The 21,726-nt window shown below is 45.0% G+C and overlaps 2 protein-coding genes across 12 annotated transcripts; one reads left to right on the top strand and one right to left on the bottom strand.

The window, feature by feature from the left end:
* Positions 1-1,075: 1,075 nt before the first annotated feature.
* On the top strand, positions 1,076-6,488 carry soul5l (heme-binding protein soul5, like). The gene is made up of 7 exons (XM_067497938.1): positions 1,076-1,354; positions 2,242-2,301; positions 3,286-3,367; positions 3,469-3,589; positions 3,681-3,820; positions 4,165-4,328; positions 4,461-6,488. Coding segments are annotated over exons 1-7 (1,053 nt in total). The 5' UTR covers positions 1,076-1,352; the 3' UTR covers positions 4,945-6,488.
* A 608-nt stretch (positions 6,489-7,096) lies between these two features.
* Positions 7,097-21,444, bottom strand: LOC137123732 (calmodulin-regulated spectrin-associated protein 3-like). Of its 11 annotated transcripts, none has more exons than XM_067497893.1 (19): positions 21,039-21,444; positions 17,414-17,691; positions 16,638-16,778; positions 16,120-16,206; positions 15,915-16,001; positions 15,343-15,390; positions 14,322-14,460; positions 13,867-14,006; positions 13,680-13,773; positions 13,528-13,579; positions 13,177-13,238; positions 13,063-13,090; positions 10,464-12,894; positions 10,263-10,384; positions 9,871-10,157; positions 9,672-9,771; positions 8,846-8,958; positions 8,646-8,764; positions 7,097-8,509 (listed from the first exon to the last, which is right to left on the bottom strand). In XM_067497893.1, the coding sequence occupies exons 1-19, from the start codon at positions 21,166-21,168 to the stop codon at positions 8,183-8,185; spliced, it is 4,785 nt and encodes a 1,594-aa protein (XP_067353994.1). In that variant the 5' UTR covers positions 21,169-21,444; the 3' UTR covers positions 7,097-8,182. The 11 variants fall into 11 exon arrangements, with proteins under 11 accessions (XP_067353994.1, XP_067353995.1, XP_067353992.1 ...); XM_067497894.1 differs by having other exon boundaries at positions 8,846-8,961; positions 9,871-10,159; positions 10,274-10,384; positions 21,039-21,443; XM_067497891.1 differs by having other exon boundaries at positions 8,846-8,961; positions 21,039-21,440.
* Positions 21,445-21,726: the final 282 nt, after the last annotated feature.

Raw genomic sequence — 21,726 nt, 5'->3', positions numbered from 1 at the left:
GCATACACTTTGTGTCTTGCTTCTGTTTGGTTTTTATGTTTTTGAAAATGTGATACAGACAACTTTAATTTTGCGTTCCCATAAAGGAGAAGGTATTAGAAGAGCAGTCATTGGTCAGTTATCTTCTAAATGTACACACACACACACACACACACACACACACACACACACGATTTCCACCCAAAAAGTTACCTCAAACCTCCACTACATTATTAATATTCGTAATCAAAGCTCCTTCAGAACCGCAGAGCTCTACCTTCTATGCTGAGTCAGCTAGTTTTTAATGTTTTAAATCTGCTGTACAACAGAAATCTTTGTCATTTTTTTTTTAAAGTAAAGTCAATTTGGTCCACAGCTCCTTTCACACATGATTATTCATTCAAGAAGCAAAAACTTCATACATATTCCTATAAGTGACATTTGGCCTTTAGTTTAAGCACTGCTATACATTCACAAATATTGTACCAGAAACGGCATGAAGGACCATTTTTGAGTATTTATGTTTCAGGTGTCACTACAAATCCCATATGCAGCCAAATGTTACATTACAGCCATTTATATTACATTTTTTATGTCCCTTTTAGGTTACTACTCTAGTGATCCTACAATATATGCAGGCAGCCACTGGCTTCCATACACCTCTGTCAGCTTCCTGCTTTAAGCAACATGGAGTTGCATAAACCTTTACTGTGCCAAAGTTCAAACAGTGTGATGTCAAGAACAGGGAGTTCGATTTCTCAAATCTCTAGCAAGGCGATATATAAATTTTTTTTTTTTTTTAAATAGCCAATTTTGTTGCACTGTTAAGTTGAGAAAAGATGGAACGATTCCTGGTGCGTGGTGTGATAAATACTTTTTTTCATTGCTTCGTTTTTAGTCAAAGGCCTATTTAACATATAGACAAATGCTGGTGACCCGTAAACACTTCGAAACCTCCCCAATACAGCTGAGAGTCAGCAAAAATGTTAAATACATTATCTGAACCAGCCTCCCCAGAACAAAACACGGGGGTCAAAGCTGGGACTCCTTCACCTTCATCCTCTCATGTTCGTGCAGTAAGAATAAACTACTGATGGCGGACTGCTTCTCACTGCTGCAGTTCTAGAGGTGAACTCTGGGCGATAACGGGCGCGTCATGTGTCCAGTGTCGGTCCAGTAGTTTGCGGTCCGGTCCCAGCTCAGCTCCTCCCTCCATCCATCCCTCCCTCCCTCCCGTGAGCTACAGGCGGACGCTGCTCTTCACCGCAGTCTGCAGTTCGCATCCACCGTGCAGCAGACTGCAGTCTCCATCACTCGCCTCCTCCCTGCGCTCCCCCCTGGCAGGTGGAAAGGACACACACTGGGCCGGGACAATGTGAGTATCCGCTCCTAAATAATTTAGTTTAAATGGATATCACATCCGGTAAATTGTATTTGTTTTCAGAAAATGTTGGGAGTATAGCTGAAGCTTATTTGTAGCGACTCTGCGACGTCATGGACAGGTAAAGTTTTATTCGCGTCATCGTCGATCGGCTGTGCGTTCATGGAAAAATGATCTTTTCACGCAGTCATTCAGCGGATGCCCTGACAAGTGTCAACACATTACAACAGCTCTAGATGTATTTAAACCCGTACTGGTGTTTGTATTTTGAAGCATTTAATCCCCCTTTTAAATGACGTTAAATTTCTCTCTAACGCTCCTCATCCAGGCGTTTGGCTACATTTCAAATGTCACGCAGGTTTTCCTCATTCTGAGCGCTTTGTCTCCATGACCTCAAAACGCCTTTGCTTTTGAAGAGACAGAGCCTGATGATGCAGCAGTAACTAACCCCCCCCCCCCCCCCCCCCCCCCCCCCCCCCCCACACACACACACACACACACACACACACACACACACACACACACACACACACACACACACACACCCCACCTCTCCCCTCTTTGCGTCGCTTGAACGTGTCCCATTTCATCTCTGCAGTGCGCACCGCCGAATGCGCCACGCTGACGCGCTGATTGGAACAGGAACGCGCACACACGCAGAAAACAGTCGATCACAAATTTAAACTCATCTGTCTCCGACTTTACAGTAAATGTGTCTGTTCTTTTTCTACAATCTGGCAAAGTGGATTTATTCGTGCCTCCACTGCATTAAAGCGGAACTTCTGGGCAACGTTTCCGTCATATGCAAAGTGGCAAACTGTCTGATCGTCACTGTTGTTTTTAACATTGAAGGTGTGTGATTTGTGTGTGTCCCTCCTCAGGGCTCTCATCCCAGTCTTGGCAATTGTGGCCCTAGCGGTTTCAGCCGAAGGAAGTGTTGGGTTAGTTCATTACTTCCGAATAGATTTACTACAGGGGCCAAATGTATGTGGACACCTGAATGTTGCAACCCATGTGTAAATTACACTCCCGCACTTTAAGGGTTTTAGACCCGTGGCTGAGATGTAGCTGCTAAGACCTTAGTTGCAGCCACTACATGTGATGTGTGCTTGAACACGTCATTGTGAAACAATGGGCATAAATCTGCTGCTTCAGCAGTCTGCTCCTCTAAGAAGGCCCTTAACTCATACACTTACCAGATTTCAATTTTAACAAACAAAGCATTACATTGTCCTCCCAGTCTATATAAATGAGGTTTTGTTACCTAGAAAGGGGCTTCTACCTGTTCCAAGGTCAATGCTAAAAACAAAGGTTGTCCTTGTGCTTTTTGCTGCTGCTGCTGCTGCTGCTAATATCTGTAGCAGCCTTGAGGAAGGTTTGAGAAAGGTCACAGCAGTGCACATCTGCAACAGGCCCAGTAGTTTTGTGCACCCCATGTTGGCACTACGCTAGCAATGTTGAACAGTCTGTCTAACGCTTGGGTGCAAACGCCCACTAGTTGATGAAACACATTTATTCAGTGATTTATCTAAATATCTACTTGATAGTCAGCAAATTTCATGCAGACGTTCACAGTTCCGACAACTTCCTGGGCATTTGTGTTAGAGGGAAATGTTGGGTCAGCTATTACATGAACTGCCGTGAACAAAGGTACAGACTCTTATGTCACTGTCAGAAACAATTTCCAATATCAGTACTTATGCAAAATGTTTTGTGCTTGGGGGATTTTAAGTTGAAAAAAACGACTGCTGCACGCTATTGTCTAAAAAAAGCATTGGGCATCAAAATTAACATCAAATTGAACGGAGGAACCTAAAGGATCAAGTCCGAACGGGTGCAGACTAACAAATACGACAGGAATGTCCACATACATTTGGCCATATAGCGTTGATGGGAAATTAAAAATTATTTTTATTATATTGTAGACCGAGTACCAACAGCAGCTTCTGCACGGAGTCAAATGAGTGTCTTTTGTATGATCTTGTCTGCAAAACAGATGAATATGAGGTCAGTGAACACACACACGCACACGCACACACACACACACAGTGTGACTTATTAATTAAAAAAAACTTTCATTACACGTTTCCTTCTCTTCCTGTGTTCAGGTGCGACACTACAGCCCCACTCGTTGGGTGTCAACAGACGCAGAAGCCTATTTCATGGGAGTGGGTGCAGCCATGGCTTTCAGGAGACTTTTCCAGTACATCTCTGGAGCCAACGAAGGAGGTCGAGACAGGACAGGAGAGGGGGGGGGGAAATCGATTATTTCTGTTTGTGTTGTTTGTTTTATTTCTGCATGTGTGTGCTTTGTGAGCAGGCGTCCAGATGGAGATGGCCGCCCCCGTCCTCGTTAAGATCCCAGAGGAGACCAAAATGTGGGAGCCGGCTATCTACACGCTCAGCTTCCCGCTGTCAGAAGCTCATCAGGAAAACCCGCCCGCACCAGTCAACGACAAGGTGAGGTGGCAGAGGAGCCTTTAGGTCCAATGTGAGGCAGCTGCTCTTTGTCCGTCATGAGGTCAAATGCTTCCGTCCTCCAGTGTCTTGTGTCAAAGTGGATCATTGAGGTCTGCGCTGTGATCAACAGGGATCTTTTTAGTGCAGTTGGGGCCTGGGGCTCCTCTCCCTCAGCCTGAAATCATTTTTTCCTTTTTATTATGAACACACCCTGTCCCAAAGGACCTTTAGTCCACCCATTTAAAGTTTGCATAATGTAATTGGTGACTGTCAGATGGTCGTGTAGTGCACAGTAAAATGACTTGCACTTCGTTTCATTTACGTTGTTGGCTGATGTTTCACAGCTGTATTTCACCGAGATGCCGGAGATGGACGTGTATGTGAGGAGCTATGGAGGCTGGATGCTGTCAGTCACCTCCAGGCTTCACGCTCACCTGCTGATTAAAGAGCTGGAACGAGTGCAAGCTCCCTATAACCACAGCTACCACTATGGAGTTGGCTACGACAGGTACAAACATCCAGCAATGCTGCACACTTTCTAAGTACATTCTTTCTTTGGGGGAAACTTTTTCGACAAGTAATTTAAGTATTTTAGAAGTTATTGCTCTTTGCTTCTGTGTGTGTGTGTGTTTGTGTCCAGTCCCTTGAAGCTGTTGAACAGGCACAACGAGGTGTGGTACGTGGCCGACGGGGAGCCGGTTTGCACAGATCCACGGGAACCGACACCTGCGCACACACCCAGGCAGACACCGGCCGTCTCACCCACAGACTCTCCATCTGAGCCTCCTCCACACATGCTCTCTGATTCTCCCTTTCTCACGCCCTCCAACCTCTCCTTGAACGCGACAACCAACTCCTCTTCACCAGCGCCTTCTGAAACCCCTGCTCTCCTCCTGTCTGACACTCCCCCTTCATCCCACCTGCCGGCTGAAGTCATTTCCAGCCTTCCCACCACCTCCGCACATATGCCGCTGGGCCCGACAGCAAACTCCTCTGATCCCGTCTCCGAGGGTCCGTCCCTGGAGCCCCAGTCTGACGCTACCCTGTGGAACAGCACAGCCCACAGCTCTGTGGACACACAAGCTGACAGCAATCCCATAGTTGAGCCAGAAGATGCTCATTAACAACCTTCATGTTTGCTTTAAGCAGCTTTTACAGGTATAACACTAAATCTCAATAGAAAAGAAACGGTGGCAATATGGCAGAAAGTTGAGTGAATGCGTGTCAGATGATGGACATACTCTTATCTTCCTCCTTTTCTCTCTATTCCTGTGTATTACAGCAACTCCTCCTTATAGCACTTGGTGTTTACCTACATGTTCTATCACAGCATTGCACCTACTGCTTCCTGCATCCGCAAAAATGTCTGTACACTTTGTCGTCCTGACGTTATCGCATAATTTAGATGAATGTCTTAGGATTCAGTGTTGTTGTGTTGACTCATACTGCTTAAGCTAAAGCCAGAGAGGGACACATTTTAATCTCATTTTAACCCAAAAAGCTTAGCATCTAGTAGGGCAGAGGAAATTAGTGTAATTGATATAATATGAGAGAGAGAGTGTGTGTGTGTGGCCACATGTTGGTGAATCATAATAAATATAGTCACTGATATTCACTGGGATCTTTAGAGCAACTTTTAACCCAAGTACAAAAACTGTGTCGCTGAATGGATTAAACATTTGTCCTAGTATTTGTGCATTTCTATTTTAAATCAATTTTCAGCTAATCAGTCGACATAGATATGTCAGCCTTGCATAATTCAATTAATGTTACAATAAACTTTGATTCTAAGAAAAAAAATGGCTTGTTAGACTTTCCCTCAATCCCCCCTATTAAAAAAAGTTGAATTGAATATAAGAATCTTAGCATCTCTGAATTGCAATAAGTTTAACTCACAAAAGTCAATTATTAATCTAGGTGGAATGAAATTAATAACAAAACGGTATAATACACTTACTGTAATTAGATTAACGTGAGTCCTGAATTAATTAGAGGGTCTGACAAGCTCAAAGCTCTTTGTTCAAACTCATCTGTTAAAATGTTAACACATTAATTCCTTTAAGGTGTCAAGCGCTTGTCATATTTACTGCTATTGTGTCAAAGGGCTGCTGCAGACAAAAGTTGTGATGAGCAAGTTTTTGCCTGCACACGGTATTTGGTATGAGGACTGGCGTGATGTGATACACTTTATTCTGACTGAATTGCAGAGAGCAGTAACAATTGGTGGTAAAAATGGAAAAGGTAAAAAGAACATTTAGCTGAAGTATAATGATTTAGCTGCGAGTATAAGGTACCTTAAAATGGTTTTCCAGGTGTTTTAAAAAAAACAAAAACCAGGAAATGCATTTGACACATGTTTCATTGAATTTCACAGGCTACTTTTAATCTAGTGCATAAAGTAGGAAAAAAAAGGCCCTAAATCCATTTTGTCACAATATTAACATCTAATTTATTTGCCATGAGACGCTGGTATTTTGCTGTTTGAACTATTTGCCACCAAGCAGTGAATATACAGGCAGATTAAACCCTGAGTCTAATTTAATTCTACCCAAAGAATCATGGCCAAACAAATCAATGCAATAAGAGTTATCTGTAAATGTATTACATTCTCTATCTATGCATCACTGTATGATCTGAGGAAGGTGCAATAAAAACCCTCAACAAAGTAGTTTTGGACTTGGACCATGATTGGTGGCTTTCATTACCTCAGTCTGAGCAAGTTACTGTGTAAAATTCCTTGCTTTAGTGTCAGGGCTGTGGTAGACAGCAGTGCCCACGCAGTTAGTGTGCTTTCAACTTTGTCCAGTCTTGAAAAATGACCTGGTTGACCTCAGTTTCATCCCCAGTTCTTGGTGTGTGGCTGCAGGATCTGCAAGCTCTCGAGGTGAAGATGCTTATGAGGTAATGGCAATGGTTTTAACCTATGATGCCCCCAAGTGGCCGAGAAAATATACTAATGCAGATTCATGAACATTATTCACAAAGACATGCGTCACTGGAAGTGTCGACTGAGCTCCTGAGGCAGCCACTGTCTTAGACATCAGCAGCAGAGAGTTCACAAAGAAGCTGGGTGAGAACTGCTGTTTACGGGCCAGATTCAAAGTTGATCACAAGTCTACTGTTGCGAACTATAGCTGAATGTTGTGAACAAATCTCAAGGTCTGTCAAGGTTGTCAGGGGGGAGGGACATCAGACCAAAGACCAAACCAATGTGTGGAGAGATGGAGGGAATGATCTCGCATGGGGTGGGGGGGGTGAAAAAAAGGACCGATCCAGTGAACTTGATAAGTCGAGTTTAATCCTGTCTGTTATTTCATAACACGTTGGTCTGAAACACACCAATTTAATTTGCGTGCACTCTACTAAGAAGAGGGATGGTGTTTGATAGCATTTGGTCTAAATTCAGTTCCAAATTTAAATTCTTGAAGCGTTCAGGCATTTTTGCAACGTGGAAATGGAACCGGCTATCAGAACCCATCCCTCAACCAGGAGCGCTACAGTAAGTCAAGTCCTCCTCCATGTACAAAAGTTGTTCTAGCCTCTTAATACAACGCAGTTGGATCAAACCACACGTTTTTCAAAGAGATGTTATTCTGAAAATCAGTTCATGCCACTTCACTGCAAATGACGACGCTCATAATGTGGTAATCGCCTCTGAAAACCACAGGCCACTAACTTACAGATATTTGACTCAGTCAGGAAAAACACAGACGTTCACCTCTGCACCCTATGGTTATGGCTATTTTTTTAATTTCGCAAAACACATTTGCTTCAATCCACCTATGGACAGTTGCAGGTAGAGTTAAACTTGATGTTCGTACAAAATAAAAGTCCTGCCAGTCACTCTGACACGAGAAGGCATTTTCTTTGTGGTTTGGCTTCATGTCAAAAAGAAAAACTGGCACTCAACATCAGGGTTTCAGTCCACCTGGAAGGGATCAGACGGTAATTGTGAAAGTCAACAGCTTACTAAAGTTTCGTTTTCCTCTAAAAGAAAGTCTGCACTTCAGACAATGTAAGTATAAGCAAAGAGACTCTTTTAACGCATTGTAATTCCTCCTACTTTCTACAAAACCTTCCTCTGTACACTCTGAGTGGCTCTCTGCTTCTGTGAAGGGCAATAATGTTGTAATGTTCACATTCACATGCACATAAGGGGGGTGGATACAAATACATCATTTATATATAGTATTTCTTGCAAAACCCAAGGGCAAGACTGCTAATGTGTACGAATGCACACAAATGCCTGAAGTGCATCTGTGTGCGAATGAATAAGGTTTTTCCACGTTCGACTGCAGGTTTCACTATAATTACACATTTCATTACAGTGTTTTCTTTAATTGCATGTACATGTGATGTTCCTCACTTGGAAATTACTGCTTTTTTTGTTATACTTCCTCTCCTGCTTCCTCCTCCTGCTCCTCCCCCTCCCTGCCAAAGATGGCTAGGGATGGTGAAGGCATCCACGCTCATGCCCATGGTTTTAGAGGGGATGGCACTGAACTGTTTCCTGTCTGAGCTGTATTTGTAGATGGACTCCACCTGCGTGGAACTAATTGTCCGCGGGCCCACGCCAGCCAGTCGCACGAGCTCCTGGGAGTCGGGGTTCATGGTGTAAATGCCCCTGAACTGGCAGCTGGAATCCCGGAAGAGGATAAGGAAGTGATTGGCGGGACTCTTCTCCATCTCCTGAGGTTAGCAGACAGTAGAAATAAGAAAAAGAAAAAGGCAACACATGACTTTAGTGTTTTGGTAATAATCATTTATGAGCAAACCAATGGGTTGCAGCAGAATTCAATGATTATGGAGAAAACAAGTCCTCTACCTCAACTATCTTGGTTTTTTGTGCTTCGTTGACCTTTCCAGCCAGGCAGCAGCGAGACAGAGCGTTGTGAATGATAAATTTGTTGGACTTGAAGCTTGGTTCTTTGAAGAGCTTTGGACCTACAAACACAGGAACACTTGTCAGTGCAAACCGATGTGCACAGTGATGCCTGAGAGGTGTCAGGCCGTGTAAAACTGCACCTGTGTACTCGGGGGCAGGTGAGGTTCCATTGGAGCCACTCTCCCAGTCCTTATCTCCATTCTGATTGGCCGGTCTACTGGGTGTCACACATCGTGAAGGTGAATCAGGATGGCTGCTGCGAAATGGAAAAAACATTAGCCATCATCCAAAACTAGCAGTGTGTAACTGCCAAATTAATGCGCATGTTTGTAACGTCGTCATCGTTTGAGATACTGTTGTAATACTGTTACTTTATTTATGATTAATGGCCTTGGAAAGTTGAGCCAACATCTGTTTCTGTACTGAAATTATGACACGCTAATAGCAACAAAAGCTTACTAGGCTACAACTACCTCTAAAAGAGGTAAGTGGTACACGAACGGTGGTTTTACGAACGTTTCACATCTGGGGCCACCTTTTTTACAAGATGTCTGGCTTTAAAAAAGCTAGCGAAATTTCCAAAGCAGAGCAGCTTTGCAAAGCAGTTAACAGGTTTTTTGGGGTGCAGAAGTCAGCGGGATCAAATCCCAGCCCACCCACCAGGTGTGTCCCTGAGCAAGACACTCAGCGCTAGCTCCCCGGGTGCCCCCCTGTGGGTGTCCACTGCTACCCCCCAGGTGGTTAGGTCAAATGCATAGAGAATTTCGTGCAATTTTTACATGTGCTCCATGACAATAAAAAGCTGTTGTTTTCGTCTCTATGTGATAAATGAGGCTTTGTTAAATCTTTTTTTGAATTATCCGTTACCTTCCCTTCAATTTGCTGGGGCCTCCCTAGTACCCCATGGAGGCCCCCAATTTGAAAGGAAGGGTTATAAACTACCAAAGGACCTATGAAGCAATGTACCTGTTGTGTTTCTTAATGGAGTCACTTCCATTCTTTTCTGGCTCATCTGTGGCTGCCAGGTTGAGCGAAGAGTGAGAGTAGACTTTCGTCAACTTAGGTCCTAAGAAGGAAAAAAAACAAAAAGAAATGATCTAAAAACACCAAACATTGTTGACACACCTAATTTGGGGATTTCTCTTTTTCCTGTGTTCGTCTTTACCAGTTGTTCCCTTGGCTGGGCTCAGAGACAGCTGCGTTTCCTCCCTGGTCATGCTGCGAGGCCGAGAGCGGCTTTTCTTAGCCAAAGATCGGCCATGGTTGGATGATTTCTCCCGCAGCACTTTGTCCAAGTCCTGCATGATCCGGAGCTGTTGCCGCCGTGCATACTCTCCTCGTGTGAAATCTCCACGACGAGCGGGAGTAGCAGGTGGTGTGGGGGAAGGGGAGCTGGTGCCTGCGGGGGGTGTATTAGAAGGAGATGCCACTCTCTTGTCTGTGGATTCTGGTCTGAAACACAAAGGAATTCTGTGAATTTCACATTAAATTAACCAAATTTGGGTTGGTGACAAAATGAAGCACTGAGGCGTAGTCTACTTCAAATGTGGGTATTACCTGTTTTCCCTTTCTTGTTCATGCCACTGTCTCCTCTTCTTCAACTCCTCAGTTCTCTTCTGCTGTCTTTCCAACAGGAGAGCTCTACGTTGGGCCATCTCCCCCTCGCTATGTACCTCCCCCTATAACCGCACAAGCAGAAGCTCATGACAGAAGTCATATACATGCAAAACAATCTCTTCCTTCCCTCGATTCTCTCACCTTAAAGAAGAATCCTACTCCTCCTCTTGTCTCCAGCTCATTCTGGTCTCCAGTTAACTCCAGTGTTTCAGTCTGTTCTTCTCTGGATTCATTTGTTTCTGGCAAGTCCTTGCCTTCTGTGGCCAGATCCAGCAGCTGGATAGGATCTAAGCCTTCAACAGCAAGTCTTCTACCCGGTTCTGCAGCAGATTCTGTGTGGTCACTCATAGAATCAGAGGAGAACTCTTGCCCTTCATCAGTTGGTTCGTCACTGCCCCCCTCTGGCCCTCCAAGCGATAACAGTGACACCTCAGTCAGACTGCAGTGCTTTCCTGCACCTCCACCTCTCCCCCCTTCACCTCCTGCACTGTAAGCAGCTGACAGGGACAAAGTCTCACTCTCAAATGAGCACTCTGAAGGAGCACCAGAGCTGCTGCCACCAGCAGCCCTTGGACGATCTTGTCTGGATCGCATTAACTCTGGAAGCCCTCCAACTCCCTCTAGGTTTTCCTGTTCCAACTCCAGGCTGAACTGGGTGGGTGTCTCACTGGAGCCTGTGTCTGAGGTGCTCCCATCAGGCCGTCGCTGCTGGGTGTACTGAGGAGACTCCTGAGGAGTGTCTGTCCCCCCAATACGAAAGGTAGAGGAAGTCTGTACCTGACACTTGCTGGGGGACACACGCCGCAGGTGGGGCAGGGTGTCCACATTGTGGGTTGGTGTCAGGACGCGATTGAGTGGAGGGAACTTGAGTTCTGAAGGCCGTGGGTGAGGTTGATGCTCAGAGCGTGGGTGGTGTTTGGGGCTCCGGGGACTGGAAGAGGAGTGGATCTTAGTGCGAGGAGCAGGGCAGGAGGAAGAAATTATTGCTTTCGGAGAGGTAGATGAAAGGATGTGAGAGCGTCTTGATGGAGAGGAGGCGGAGGACGTGCTGGGACCATTATGAATCACCCACGCTTTACTAGTGGTCTTTGTCTGAGTTTTGGTTGGGGTTCTTGGTGGCGTCTTTGTTGGGGTGTGTGGAGGGGTTTTGGGTGGGGTTTTGGTGTTGCTTCTTGGTATTGATTTTGGAGTGTTTTTGGGTGTATTTCTGGGTCTTTGGTTGCTCATGAGCTGCTGTTGCTGTTCTGTAAGTTTCTGCATGTCCTTCTGCAGTGACTGCAGCGCCTCACTCAGCTTCTGCACCACTTCATTGCACTCCACTAGTGCAGATTCCCCTGGTTTCACTTTCTCTTCTCCTTTCTTGCCTTCAATAGAGAATGTGACCTGCTTCTCTAACCGAGGAGGATTGGAAACAGATGGCTTCTCCTTCTCCTTCTCGCTATCGTTTTCTTTCTCCTTTTCTTTCTCTTCCTCCTGTTCCAATTGTTCCTCCATGTGAGTGAGGCGCTCTTCCAAGGTGAGATTATCTTCCCCTTGCTCTCTTTTCAGCTGAAGGAAAGCAGTTTTTCCAAGTCTCTGTCTATGCTTGGCAAAGATGGCTTCAATGCGTCTTTTTTGGGCTTCAATGCTTTTGCGCTTTTCCTCAAGACGGGCCCCCAACTCCCAGGCTTCAGAGCCTGGTTCAGGGCCTCTGTGGCATGGGCTGCTCTGGCACCCAGGTGTCCCTACTGGGGTAGAGGGTGTATGTGGAGTTCCTGGGGTCGTTGGGGTTGGCGTGGACCCCGCTTCTTCCGCGGGATGTGCAGGATGTCTTTTTCTGTTGTCTCGCCGCTCAGCAAAACTTGTCATGCGAGGGCTGTTGCTGGTACTATGGTTTCCGTGGCGACCATTACTCGGTCGAATATTTCCAGGGGCGTTTCTAGGAGTATCATCTGATGCTTCGGAGGAGTCAACGCTCCCATCTCTTAGTACAGAGTCATCATCACGTGACATATCAGATTTCCTCCCTGGTCTCTCCCTCCTCTGTCCAGCTCCTTGACTTTGAGTGTCACCTCCTTCTCCTCCAACGGGTCGGTGAAGGACTCCAGAGCGACTGGGAGCAGAACTACTCATCTGGGGATTACCCTCCTCTGGGGAGTGCAGGAAGAAGCCAGCAGGGGCTCCCTCAGGCCGTAACCTGGGCTCTTGTCTTCCACTCAACATTCCTCTCCCACCTTTCTCTGCCACGCTTCCCTTCTTTCGATCTTTGCCGCTCGACGTGTGGACCACCTGCAACGCCTCCTCGATGGTCGGCAACTCTCCCAGTGGCGCTGTGTGTGCATAAGGGCCCCAAGAAGACCGCTGCAATGGGGCTGAAGAGCTGACCAGGTGGCTGAGGTCCTCTGGAGGGGTGTATGGGACACGAGTCATACCTGCTGAAGTTATTGGTGAGGCCATTGCAGGAATACCCTTGGTGAGGCTGTCGGAGCTGACAGATCGAAACACAGAATCTATTGGGTTTCCCATGACAATGTCAACATCACTGTCCAGCCCAAATGGGATGCTGAAAGTCACTGCTGACAGAGGACGACTGCTGGGTGATGATGGAAGGATGGACAAATGGATAGGTTGCGCCAGACAAGTATGGAAAAGCAGAGAGCACAGTAGCCAAAGTAAGAAGATTTAAAAAAAATGAAGATAAAACATGAATGCAACACAACGCTTATTATAGAAACCACAGACAGCTTCCCAGTGTATCTACCTGATTTGTTTCTTCGTCCAACTTTTCTCTGAAAACGTAAATACAAATTAGTCTATGAAACTGCATAAGGGTTAATTGTTATAAATAGACACATTTCTGCGCTCTGTGTCCTACCTGGTGACACTGGGGAGGAGATGGGCACAAAAGGTTGTTTGAAGATAAAGGAGGGAGAACCACTGAAACGAGACAACCGGGAAAATGCTTTCATTCTTCCTTTTTTTTAAATACAAACAATCTGTAACTGTATGAAACAAACTAGATTCTTTACGGGGATGATTTACTAAATGCACAGGATCATTTTTTATGAAAATCATAACATGGCATCTCCATTTTTTTCCCAAGCACCTTTGCAGTCTAACACTACGATTAATCTATGAAACATTAAATTCTAAATGTTTTTTTTTTTTTTTAAAAAAAGGTAAACGAAAAACGTTATGTGTGATATTAACAAGATGCTTTTAATACCTGTTGCTGTTCCCACTGACAGGATATGTACAGTCCAGTAACCCTGAGACATCTGAGAGACACAGAAGCACTGCAGTTTCACAGGCTGAACTTCACTAGTCACGGCAGCAACATCACAACTATACACTACAAACAAATCGTAAGTCTCAGACCTGTGAGGTCAATGGGTTGTATGGGCTGGACAAAATCAGGCTTCTTAATCTCAAACCAGTCCAGCAGCTCCGCTATGAAGCTCATGATGTTCAGCTGAGGAAATAAATTATTAAATCATAAGGTTAGATTTCAGCAGTAGAATCTGTAAATTGTTTCTCTCATAGCAAGTTAATGTGCTTTTCTTACATGCAGAACAGGTGGAGCGTAGAGCAGGTCCTCCACATTGAGGGGGCAGCAGCTCTGTAAACTGCCGTCACAAAACTCCTTTATCAGCTGCAAGTTGTAGAGACTGTCAGCCACTGACATGGTGTCCTTCAGACACACGTCTGGAAGGAGCAGAAACAGGGATAGTGTACGTGCACACAATATGTGGTGTGCATGTGCTGTGTAGTCTTTTAGCAAAAAGTTACAAAATCACAGTGCATCATTGCATTCAAACACTGCTGTAAACAAAGTGAATAATAAAAACTTCTCTTAAAAATCGTAATAAGCAACATTGTAATAAATGCTCAGTGAACATGAAATTTTTTAATGATACCATCTTTTTTAATGTTGAGTCCATCGTTTAAGTTGTTGAGAGTTTGAAAGCATACTCTCATACTCCTCTAATGATCATCTAAAGAGTGTGTGCACGTGTGTACCCTCTAGAGGCAGCCAGCTGGGGCAGTAGTAGTGCACAGCAGCAGCTATAGCGCAGCCATTAGACAGATCTTTGACCGCAGAAACCAGAGGGAAAGTAGGAGTCAGCTTAGACTGCACTTTGTCCTTCCTATAGCGGATCTGGTGAAGGAGGAAGAGGGAAGGAAGGAGAAGAGAAAGAAGAGGGTATAAAGAGGAAGAGTTGTGCAAAGACAATAAACAGCAAGTGAGGGAAAGAGGACAGATCATATGGCAGAAAGGAAAACAGATTACACGTTTACATTATGTAGAGCATCAGCAAAAGAAATGGAAGACCAGCCAGGGTTTGTGGTCTTTCAGACAACAAATATAACAACTCCGTGTGTGAAGCCAGCCAAACTTTAGCACAATTGCAAAGAAGAAAAAAAACCCCACATAAACAATAAACAAAGCCCAAGACCAGTGATGCCTCAATAAAAAGAAAAAAAAACAAAAGACATTTGCACAGAGACACACACACACACACACCAAATATAACGTGCAGAGCAAACGTTACAAACAGCTGAACTTACACAGTATCGAGTGGATAGAAAATGTGATTCTAAATAAATGTGAGGAGGTTTTCCTCCATTGTTCATGCAGCAGAAGCAGGCACAGGTGACACTGTCAGCCGGATCAGATAAAAACTACATTAACTCTTTACTGTGCACATTAAAAAAAAATGCCGCAGGTCAAAGTGCATTGATTGTGCTAAATGATAAATAGCACAGCCTTGTTGCAGGGGAACCAAATGGCAACAACCTGTGTTAACGTCTCCTACAACATGGCTGTGAAACATAAACAAATGTCATATAACGTTACGAGGCAATGAGTCCATCCAACCTCGGGGTTGGATTCGTGATTAGTTTGCAGTCAGTCCGTCTGTAATTGGTCAACAAAAATGTGAGAGGTGTGGCGATTGGTCAGTCTGCCAGTCGGTCGAGTGCGCCGCTACGGATGACGAAAAGGATGAGGGTGACACAAGAGCAAGGTGTTATACGTTACCACTGGTGGTTTATTCCCCGACTCCTTCAAACAAAAAGCGATAGCATGCTGGATGGGGGTGGGGGATGGGGGTGGGGGGGGAGGGGGGGGAGGATGGCAGAGAGAGGGAAACAAGCATAAATGACAAAAGGGCCTGGTCATCATGGGAACCGCCACACCACAGTCACATGGCACTGCTCAGCGAGAGAGGAGTGACAGGAGGAGAAGGAGAGGAAGGGGACAAACAAAGGGGTGCATGGATTTTTAATAATCGGCCACAAGGTAACTCTCCCCTCTGAAATCTCCTTCTCCCCCCTCAACTTAAGTAACCTGTGCAGTTTGAGATGACACTGACGACTCGAGGTGAGTCAGAAACACCATCAGTGTCCAAATCATCACTAGTTATTAACAACGAGCAGTTACATGACATCAGCAGTAAATAGGTCAGCACGTATGTAACTGACATAACTGTCATAAACAGAGACCCTTCTCAGAACCGGACAGATAAGAGGTATGTGTGGCATATCCAGCAGGCACAGTAACGTCAGCCATAGCAGAAGCACAGACTGAGAAAGAAAGAAATATACACTTACAGGAACTAGTTTCCAGTACCAGCGGGTGGACTGAGGCTGCATGAGAGCGTTGGGTGACATAGGACGAACCGGGGGAGAAGAAAACGTCTACAGGTTAAAGGTCAAAACAGTTGCAGTATGAGAATTGGCTGCTTTGTGGGAAATAAACATGGCTGTGGAGATCTGTGTGTGTATGTGTGTGTGTGTGGGTGCGTGTTTTTTTCACCATTTCCTGAGCAGGCTGCAGGTCTGTACACGTCTGGGACTTGGGGGGCTCCTCTTCTTCGGTGCTTTTTCTCAATTTCTGGTTCAGCTGTTAAAGCACCAGTGGGTTTTGGTGTTAAAGGAGAACTTTGCACTTTTTACATCCAGTGGGTTTTTTTTGTTTTTTTTTAAGGAAAATGTTAAAAACACTGTTGAAAAGCACTTGAACGTACAACACGGATCCAGGTTTAATTGCTTATTTTCTGTCGTTTTACCAAACAAACAAAAAAAAAACACAAAAGGAGAACCACCAAAAAACTGTGGATCATGAATACTGTAGGACGGATGGGAGGCCTTAAGCCTGTCTGTGCCCAGGGCCCCACCTTTTATGATCCGTTCATGAATTTCAACAGAATTACGTTTATATATTATGTGCAGTTTGATTTCATGAGAAAAACAAATTTTCAAAGTTTTAAACTGAAAAGAAGAACAAGCGCGTGTGTTTAGAAATACACGGAGGCATCTGTGTTGTGGTCTCACCCTGTTGACCCAGAAGAGCAGAGCGTTCTCCCACGGTGCCCCGACACCCATCTGCTCTGCCTCCGCCGCCATCTTCACGTTGCCCACCGTCTCTTTAGCAGCCAGAGACATCAGCGCGTCTATGACAGCGAGGTGCGACGTCTGCATCCGTCAAACACAGGAGGGACAGTTTGACAGTTTCAAATTTGATCAAGCATGAAATCTACAAAATACTTTTCGGAATGGCATTTTGGGAGGTGGTGTTCTCATGCAGCGACACAGAATTCACTTCTAGGGTTTACAGATAAGCATGGAGGGATTAGTCGTGACCACAGAGACAATTGTCTCACACACAATTGCTACAGGGAAGCAACATTCTTAAAAAGAGACACCACACGGCTGCCAACAAATTCCCTTTGTCATTGTGCGTCTTTCTTTCAGAGGTGCAGGATCCTGATTTTTACAACGGAGAATAACTTTACATTCAACATATATTAAGCTCCTTAAAGGCCACTTATACACTGTTGTTTGTCTTCCTTTTCTTCATGTTTAGTCCTTGGCCTTTCGCGCTCTTTCTCCTGCCTTGTTTCCTTTCTTCATTTTCTCGTGGTTGTCATGTTTCACGGCCTTCTTTAGTTCAACTTGGGTTGATTTTGCTTGCGACACTTCTTTCTTTTAAGTAAATGCTAACTGATAGTAAATGAACAAGCATTTTTCTTTAATCAAGAATTTAAACTTTTTTCCCCCAACAGTGCAAATGAAGCCCTGGAGGTTACGTGTAAAATAAAAACTGGTACCGTCTTAATGGGGACTCTGCTGAGGTCCTCCTCAGTGACATCGACATCCTGAACCTTTGGAGCAAAACCTCTCTTGATGAGGAACTGCAGCAAGGCGGAGTTGTCAGCCAGGGACCCCTGTGATGGTGGCAAAGAGCCCCCGTGTGCTTGGGCCAGCAGGGCTTGAACCCTGCAGTAAATCTCTGGGGAGACAAGCAGCTTGGAGATGCCTGGTTTGAGATGCTCTTCTTCATATTGGTCCTTGTACAATGGTTCCCGCAACTCCACTGGAACATTTTCTTTAGAAAGAAAGAGGAGAAAAAAAGTAAATAATTAAAAAACATTGAGTAAGAGTTTAACCAAAAGCTGGCAACATGGCTGTGATCAGTCAGTTGTGTCCAGGGCTTTTTCAATCCGCCGTGAGGTCGTTTGGTTTTAAAGGAAAATAAAATAAAATTTTAAATGCATGTCAGAACTAACGACATCCCCATCAGTGTTTGCATGCGTACACGCTGAAAAAAAGCTGCCGATCAAGGGGAAAACTGTTTAGCACCAGCATGTTAGCGGTGGATTTGGTTGGCATGACGGCTGCAAGCGTGACTGCAGAAGGAAACAAAAAAACCCCCACATGCTCGTTTACTCCAAGAGCTCGGTATTAATATTTCAGTGAATGGTGCAGGTTCAGGGAGTCCACTAAAGCTTATTGTGGAGATAATTACTGAGTGGCAACACTTGCGCTTCCACTGAAAGTCTTCTCTGAGCTGCCGCATGTAAAAAAAAAAAAACCCCAAACATGAAATTTATGGTGTCGATTGAGAGATTCCTCGCCTCCGTGTAGACGCGAGAGATGGGGGGGAAAGTGAGTCAGCATCCCTGCATTGTTCTCTGAGAAAGAGAGAGTGAGAGACGACTGCTGTGAACTCCAGTGCAATGAATTACTTTGCCACCACATTGTCCCATGTGGAAGAGGTCAGAAAGGCCGAGCAGGGCCCTGCCAAGAGTCTGCAGCACCACTGTGTTATCTGTTCTGCAGGAGACAACAAGGTAACTACAAGACAAAAGTGAAGGAGGTGACAGTGTGTGTGTGTGTGTGAGCACGATGAGTGGATCATTTCATAGACAGTACACACACTTTCCTGACTGACCTATATTCCATCTCTGCAGCCTCTGGATGTCTGAGGGATAATCTCTAAATTGGACGGGACTTGTGAAGAGGAATAACAGTCCCTACAGCTTTTACACTTTCAGTCAATCCTCTCTCTTCCTTTAAACATTCACCATTTCTTTTCCACTTCTACACTCCTTCATCTGTCCACACACATCTAACACTCTCCCATATTGAGGCCACAACTCCTTTTCTTTGCTGTCTGTAACCTACTGTTGTCAGGCCCTTATGTAACCGTTTCTCCTTCTTTGCTCCCGTCTTTTCCCTGTGGTGCTCAAGAGGAGGGGACAGACACACACAATGACAATGAATCCATCATAAACGGCAGTTTGAACACACACACACACTGTTTGAGGTTAAATCCTCGCCTTTCACACTCTGCAGCACTGGGAGGAACTCGAATTGCCGTCACTATGGGAACAGTGGAAATGGAAAGTGGCCAGTGTGTCTCCATCGCAGCAGAGGGAATGAGACTGGACTGCAGAGCAGGACCCAGCTAACACATTTAACACAACACCGATTAAATGGAGAAGACACAGAAATGGCCCTGAAGAGCTAAAGCAGCACGACAGGGTCACAAACTGTGGGTTCGGATCAGGATCAGACACTAGAAAACCCCAAATCTTCACATACACAACTTTTATAATTATCACTCAGTCAGCTGGTTATTTACTTTTGTTTTGGTCTTTAATATGACAGAGTGCAGAGAAACATGCTCATTCGAATTTCCCAGAGTCCAGGTTTGAGTCTTGAGATTCTTGTTTTTTGCCAACATGTTCAGTTTATGCTCATATTGTTATAGTAAAGAGAAGAAGCAAGTCCTCATGTTTGAAACTATTAAATTTGAGAATGTTTACTATTTTTGCTAAAACAAAAATGAAAAAGAGACAAAAAAGTTTTTTTTTTTTTAAGTTGTTTTGTCATTTCTGATATAAAAAAAACAGCAGTGAGAGTAAAAACAAAGGAAGTTTTTATGACTCTTTGAAGAAGACTGGGGAAATTATCACAGCGAGAGAGTGTGTTAAAATTCAAATGTCATCTATTTTACATTTGTCTTCAGGAATTTTAATCTACTGCATTTCTTTACTTGTCTCTTGCACGACTTGTCTCTTGCTATTCATTTGTCATTTGTAAATTTTCTCTCCAATTTGTGATCCTTGAATTTTCCCTTTGCTTCTATGCTACGATCTTGGTCAGGACACAACTTATTTAACAGATGGCTCAGGCAATTAAGTTTATGAAATTAATGTCTCATTTGACTGGGTAAAGACCCATTACATCGCAAAATCCTCCATTTTCATTGTTGAGAGGAAGAAATGTCATAGACCAAGTTTAGTGATTTTATAATATTTTTTTTTGCCACCTCAGGTAACAAAGCTCAGCAGAATCAGGAGTGTGTGCGTGTGTGTGTGTGTGTGGCATTTTCTTAGTGCCATTTTCTTCTGGGCTCCCATTAAAATTCAATGAGACACCCACTGGGCATTTTCCAGTTGACAGATACCCATGAAGGCTCCCTGCTGAGAGGTTTCCAGCTCATCTTTCCCCCCCATGTCCCACTGACTCTCAGGCTGCACAAATCGGACACGAAACTCTGTCTAAACGTATTACAAACAAATCATGGATTATTAGATAAAGGGCAACTATGGGAGTTTGGGTTACATCCAACACACAGCTGACGATTGGCTGGAACAGGATAGTTGGAGTAACAGTATATAATGAGTTGTTTCCGTCTGTCTCCTGCAAGATTTGCTACTTTGCTTGTGTCTAATTTGAAAATAAAAGTTTTGGATGTGACAAACTATCCCCGTTTTTTTTTTAAGATCTTGAGTTAAAGGTTTTTGAGTGAATTTGTGCATCTGTGTCCCCCAAATCCCCCAGAAGACTCCATTGTCTCATTAGACCTAGTGTGTCACCTTCACTATCCTGCCACCCGTTACAGCCCAACGTGGGTCCGTAACACTGACACAAATATGCGGTCTTGACCCATTTTCAGGCGGCCCACACATACACATCAGCTACATCTGTTTCCTGCCGGTTTCCATCAACACATTCACTGTTTCCTGGGAATATTTGGCTGCATGGGGAAAAAAAAAAAAAAACTCCACGGTGGAGGCTCTGACAAAAGGCTTTGTTGCACTGCAGCGATGACAGAATCCAGCTCCTTCATGCATCACGCACCACTGGGGAGACCCCTTCTGACAAGCCTCACATTCGCGTCAATTAATGGCTGAAACCCGTCTTCAGTAGCCTAATATGCGGATTTAAATCCGCACAGCCTGGCACAAACCAAGGAGCACTAGACTAACAATCAGCAATCCGAGCAGCGGTTCGTAGGGAGGCAGGCTGGGCCTGATGGATGCTGGAGGTTCCCCTTGACGCCAAATAAAACGCGAAACGTCTAACTCTGAGCTCCATATGTAGAGGGATAAATTATTAAGCGCCCCACCCAAGCAGCGTCTGGCTGATTTGAACAGAGTCTACCTGCAGAGCCGTACGATTTCGACAGCAGCCACCGGACGCTGGCGCAGACCTTGGCCCGGTGGAAGTCGTACTGGTCCAGCGGTTTGATCTCCGGCACCGAGAGGCTCTTCTTCACGGGAGAGTCCACCATGGCCGCGCTGTGCCGCACGGAAGACACCGAGGCAGCGACAGCCCCAGCAGCAGCAGCAGCAGCAGCAGCACCGGGGAAGTGTGAGGAGGAGGGATGGAGGATGGAGGACGGATGGAGGAGGGAGGGGGAGGATGGAGGAGGACCCTGGGATGCAGAGAGCCTGAAACAAGCGATGGAGATGACATAAAGTTGTCATGGATGAATGAATGAATTTTGGTGAAAATGTGGTCCATAATTAGACCAGTACATGACTCATAAAATCCTATATGGAGAATAACTTACCTCACTTATGTCATCAACCGGCTCCACGCCCCTTTGGACGTCACATGTTCACCACTGATGATGTCTCAGAAGAATCGCTTTGTTAGCTCCACATAGAAAAGCTGCAGCAGCAGCAGCAGCAATGACAAGCCTCACATTCATTATATAAAAACCCACATTTATAGAAACAGAAGCACTTTTGGAGCAGAACTCTGTGCACTTCCTCCAGCTAGGGGCGCCCATGAGCAAGGCACCGACTCCACCGCATTAGGGACACTGTGAAGTCACCTGTAAATG

This window comes from Channa argus, chromosome 3 (assembly GCF_033026475.1).
Source record: "Channa argus isolate prfri chromosome 3, Channa argus male v1.0, whole genome shotgun sequence".
NCBI lineage: Eukaryota > Metazoa > Chordata > Actinopteri > Anabantiformes > Channidae > Channa > Channa argus.
Note: the sequence above shows the minus strand (reverse complement) of the source record. Positions and strands in the feature narration are given on the sequence as shown.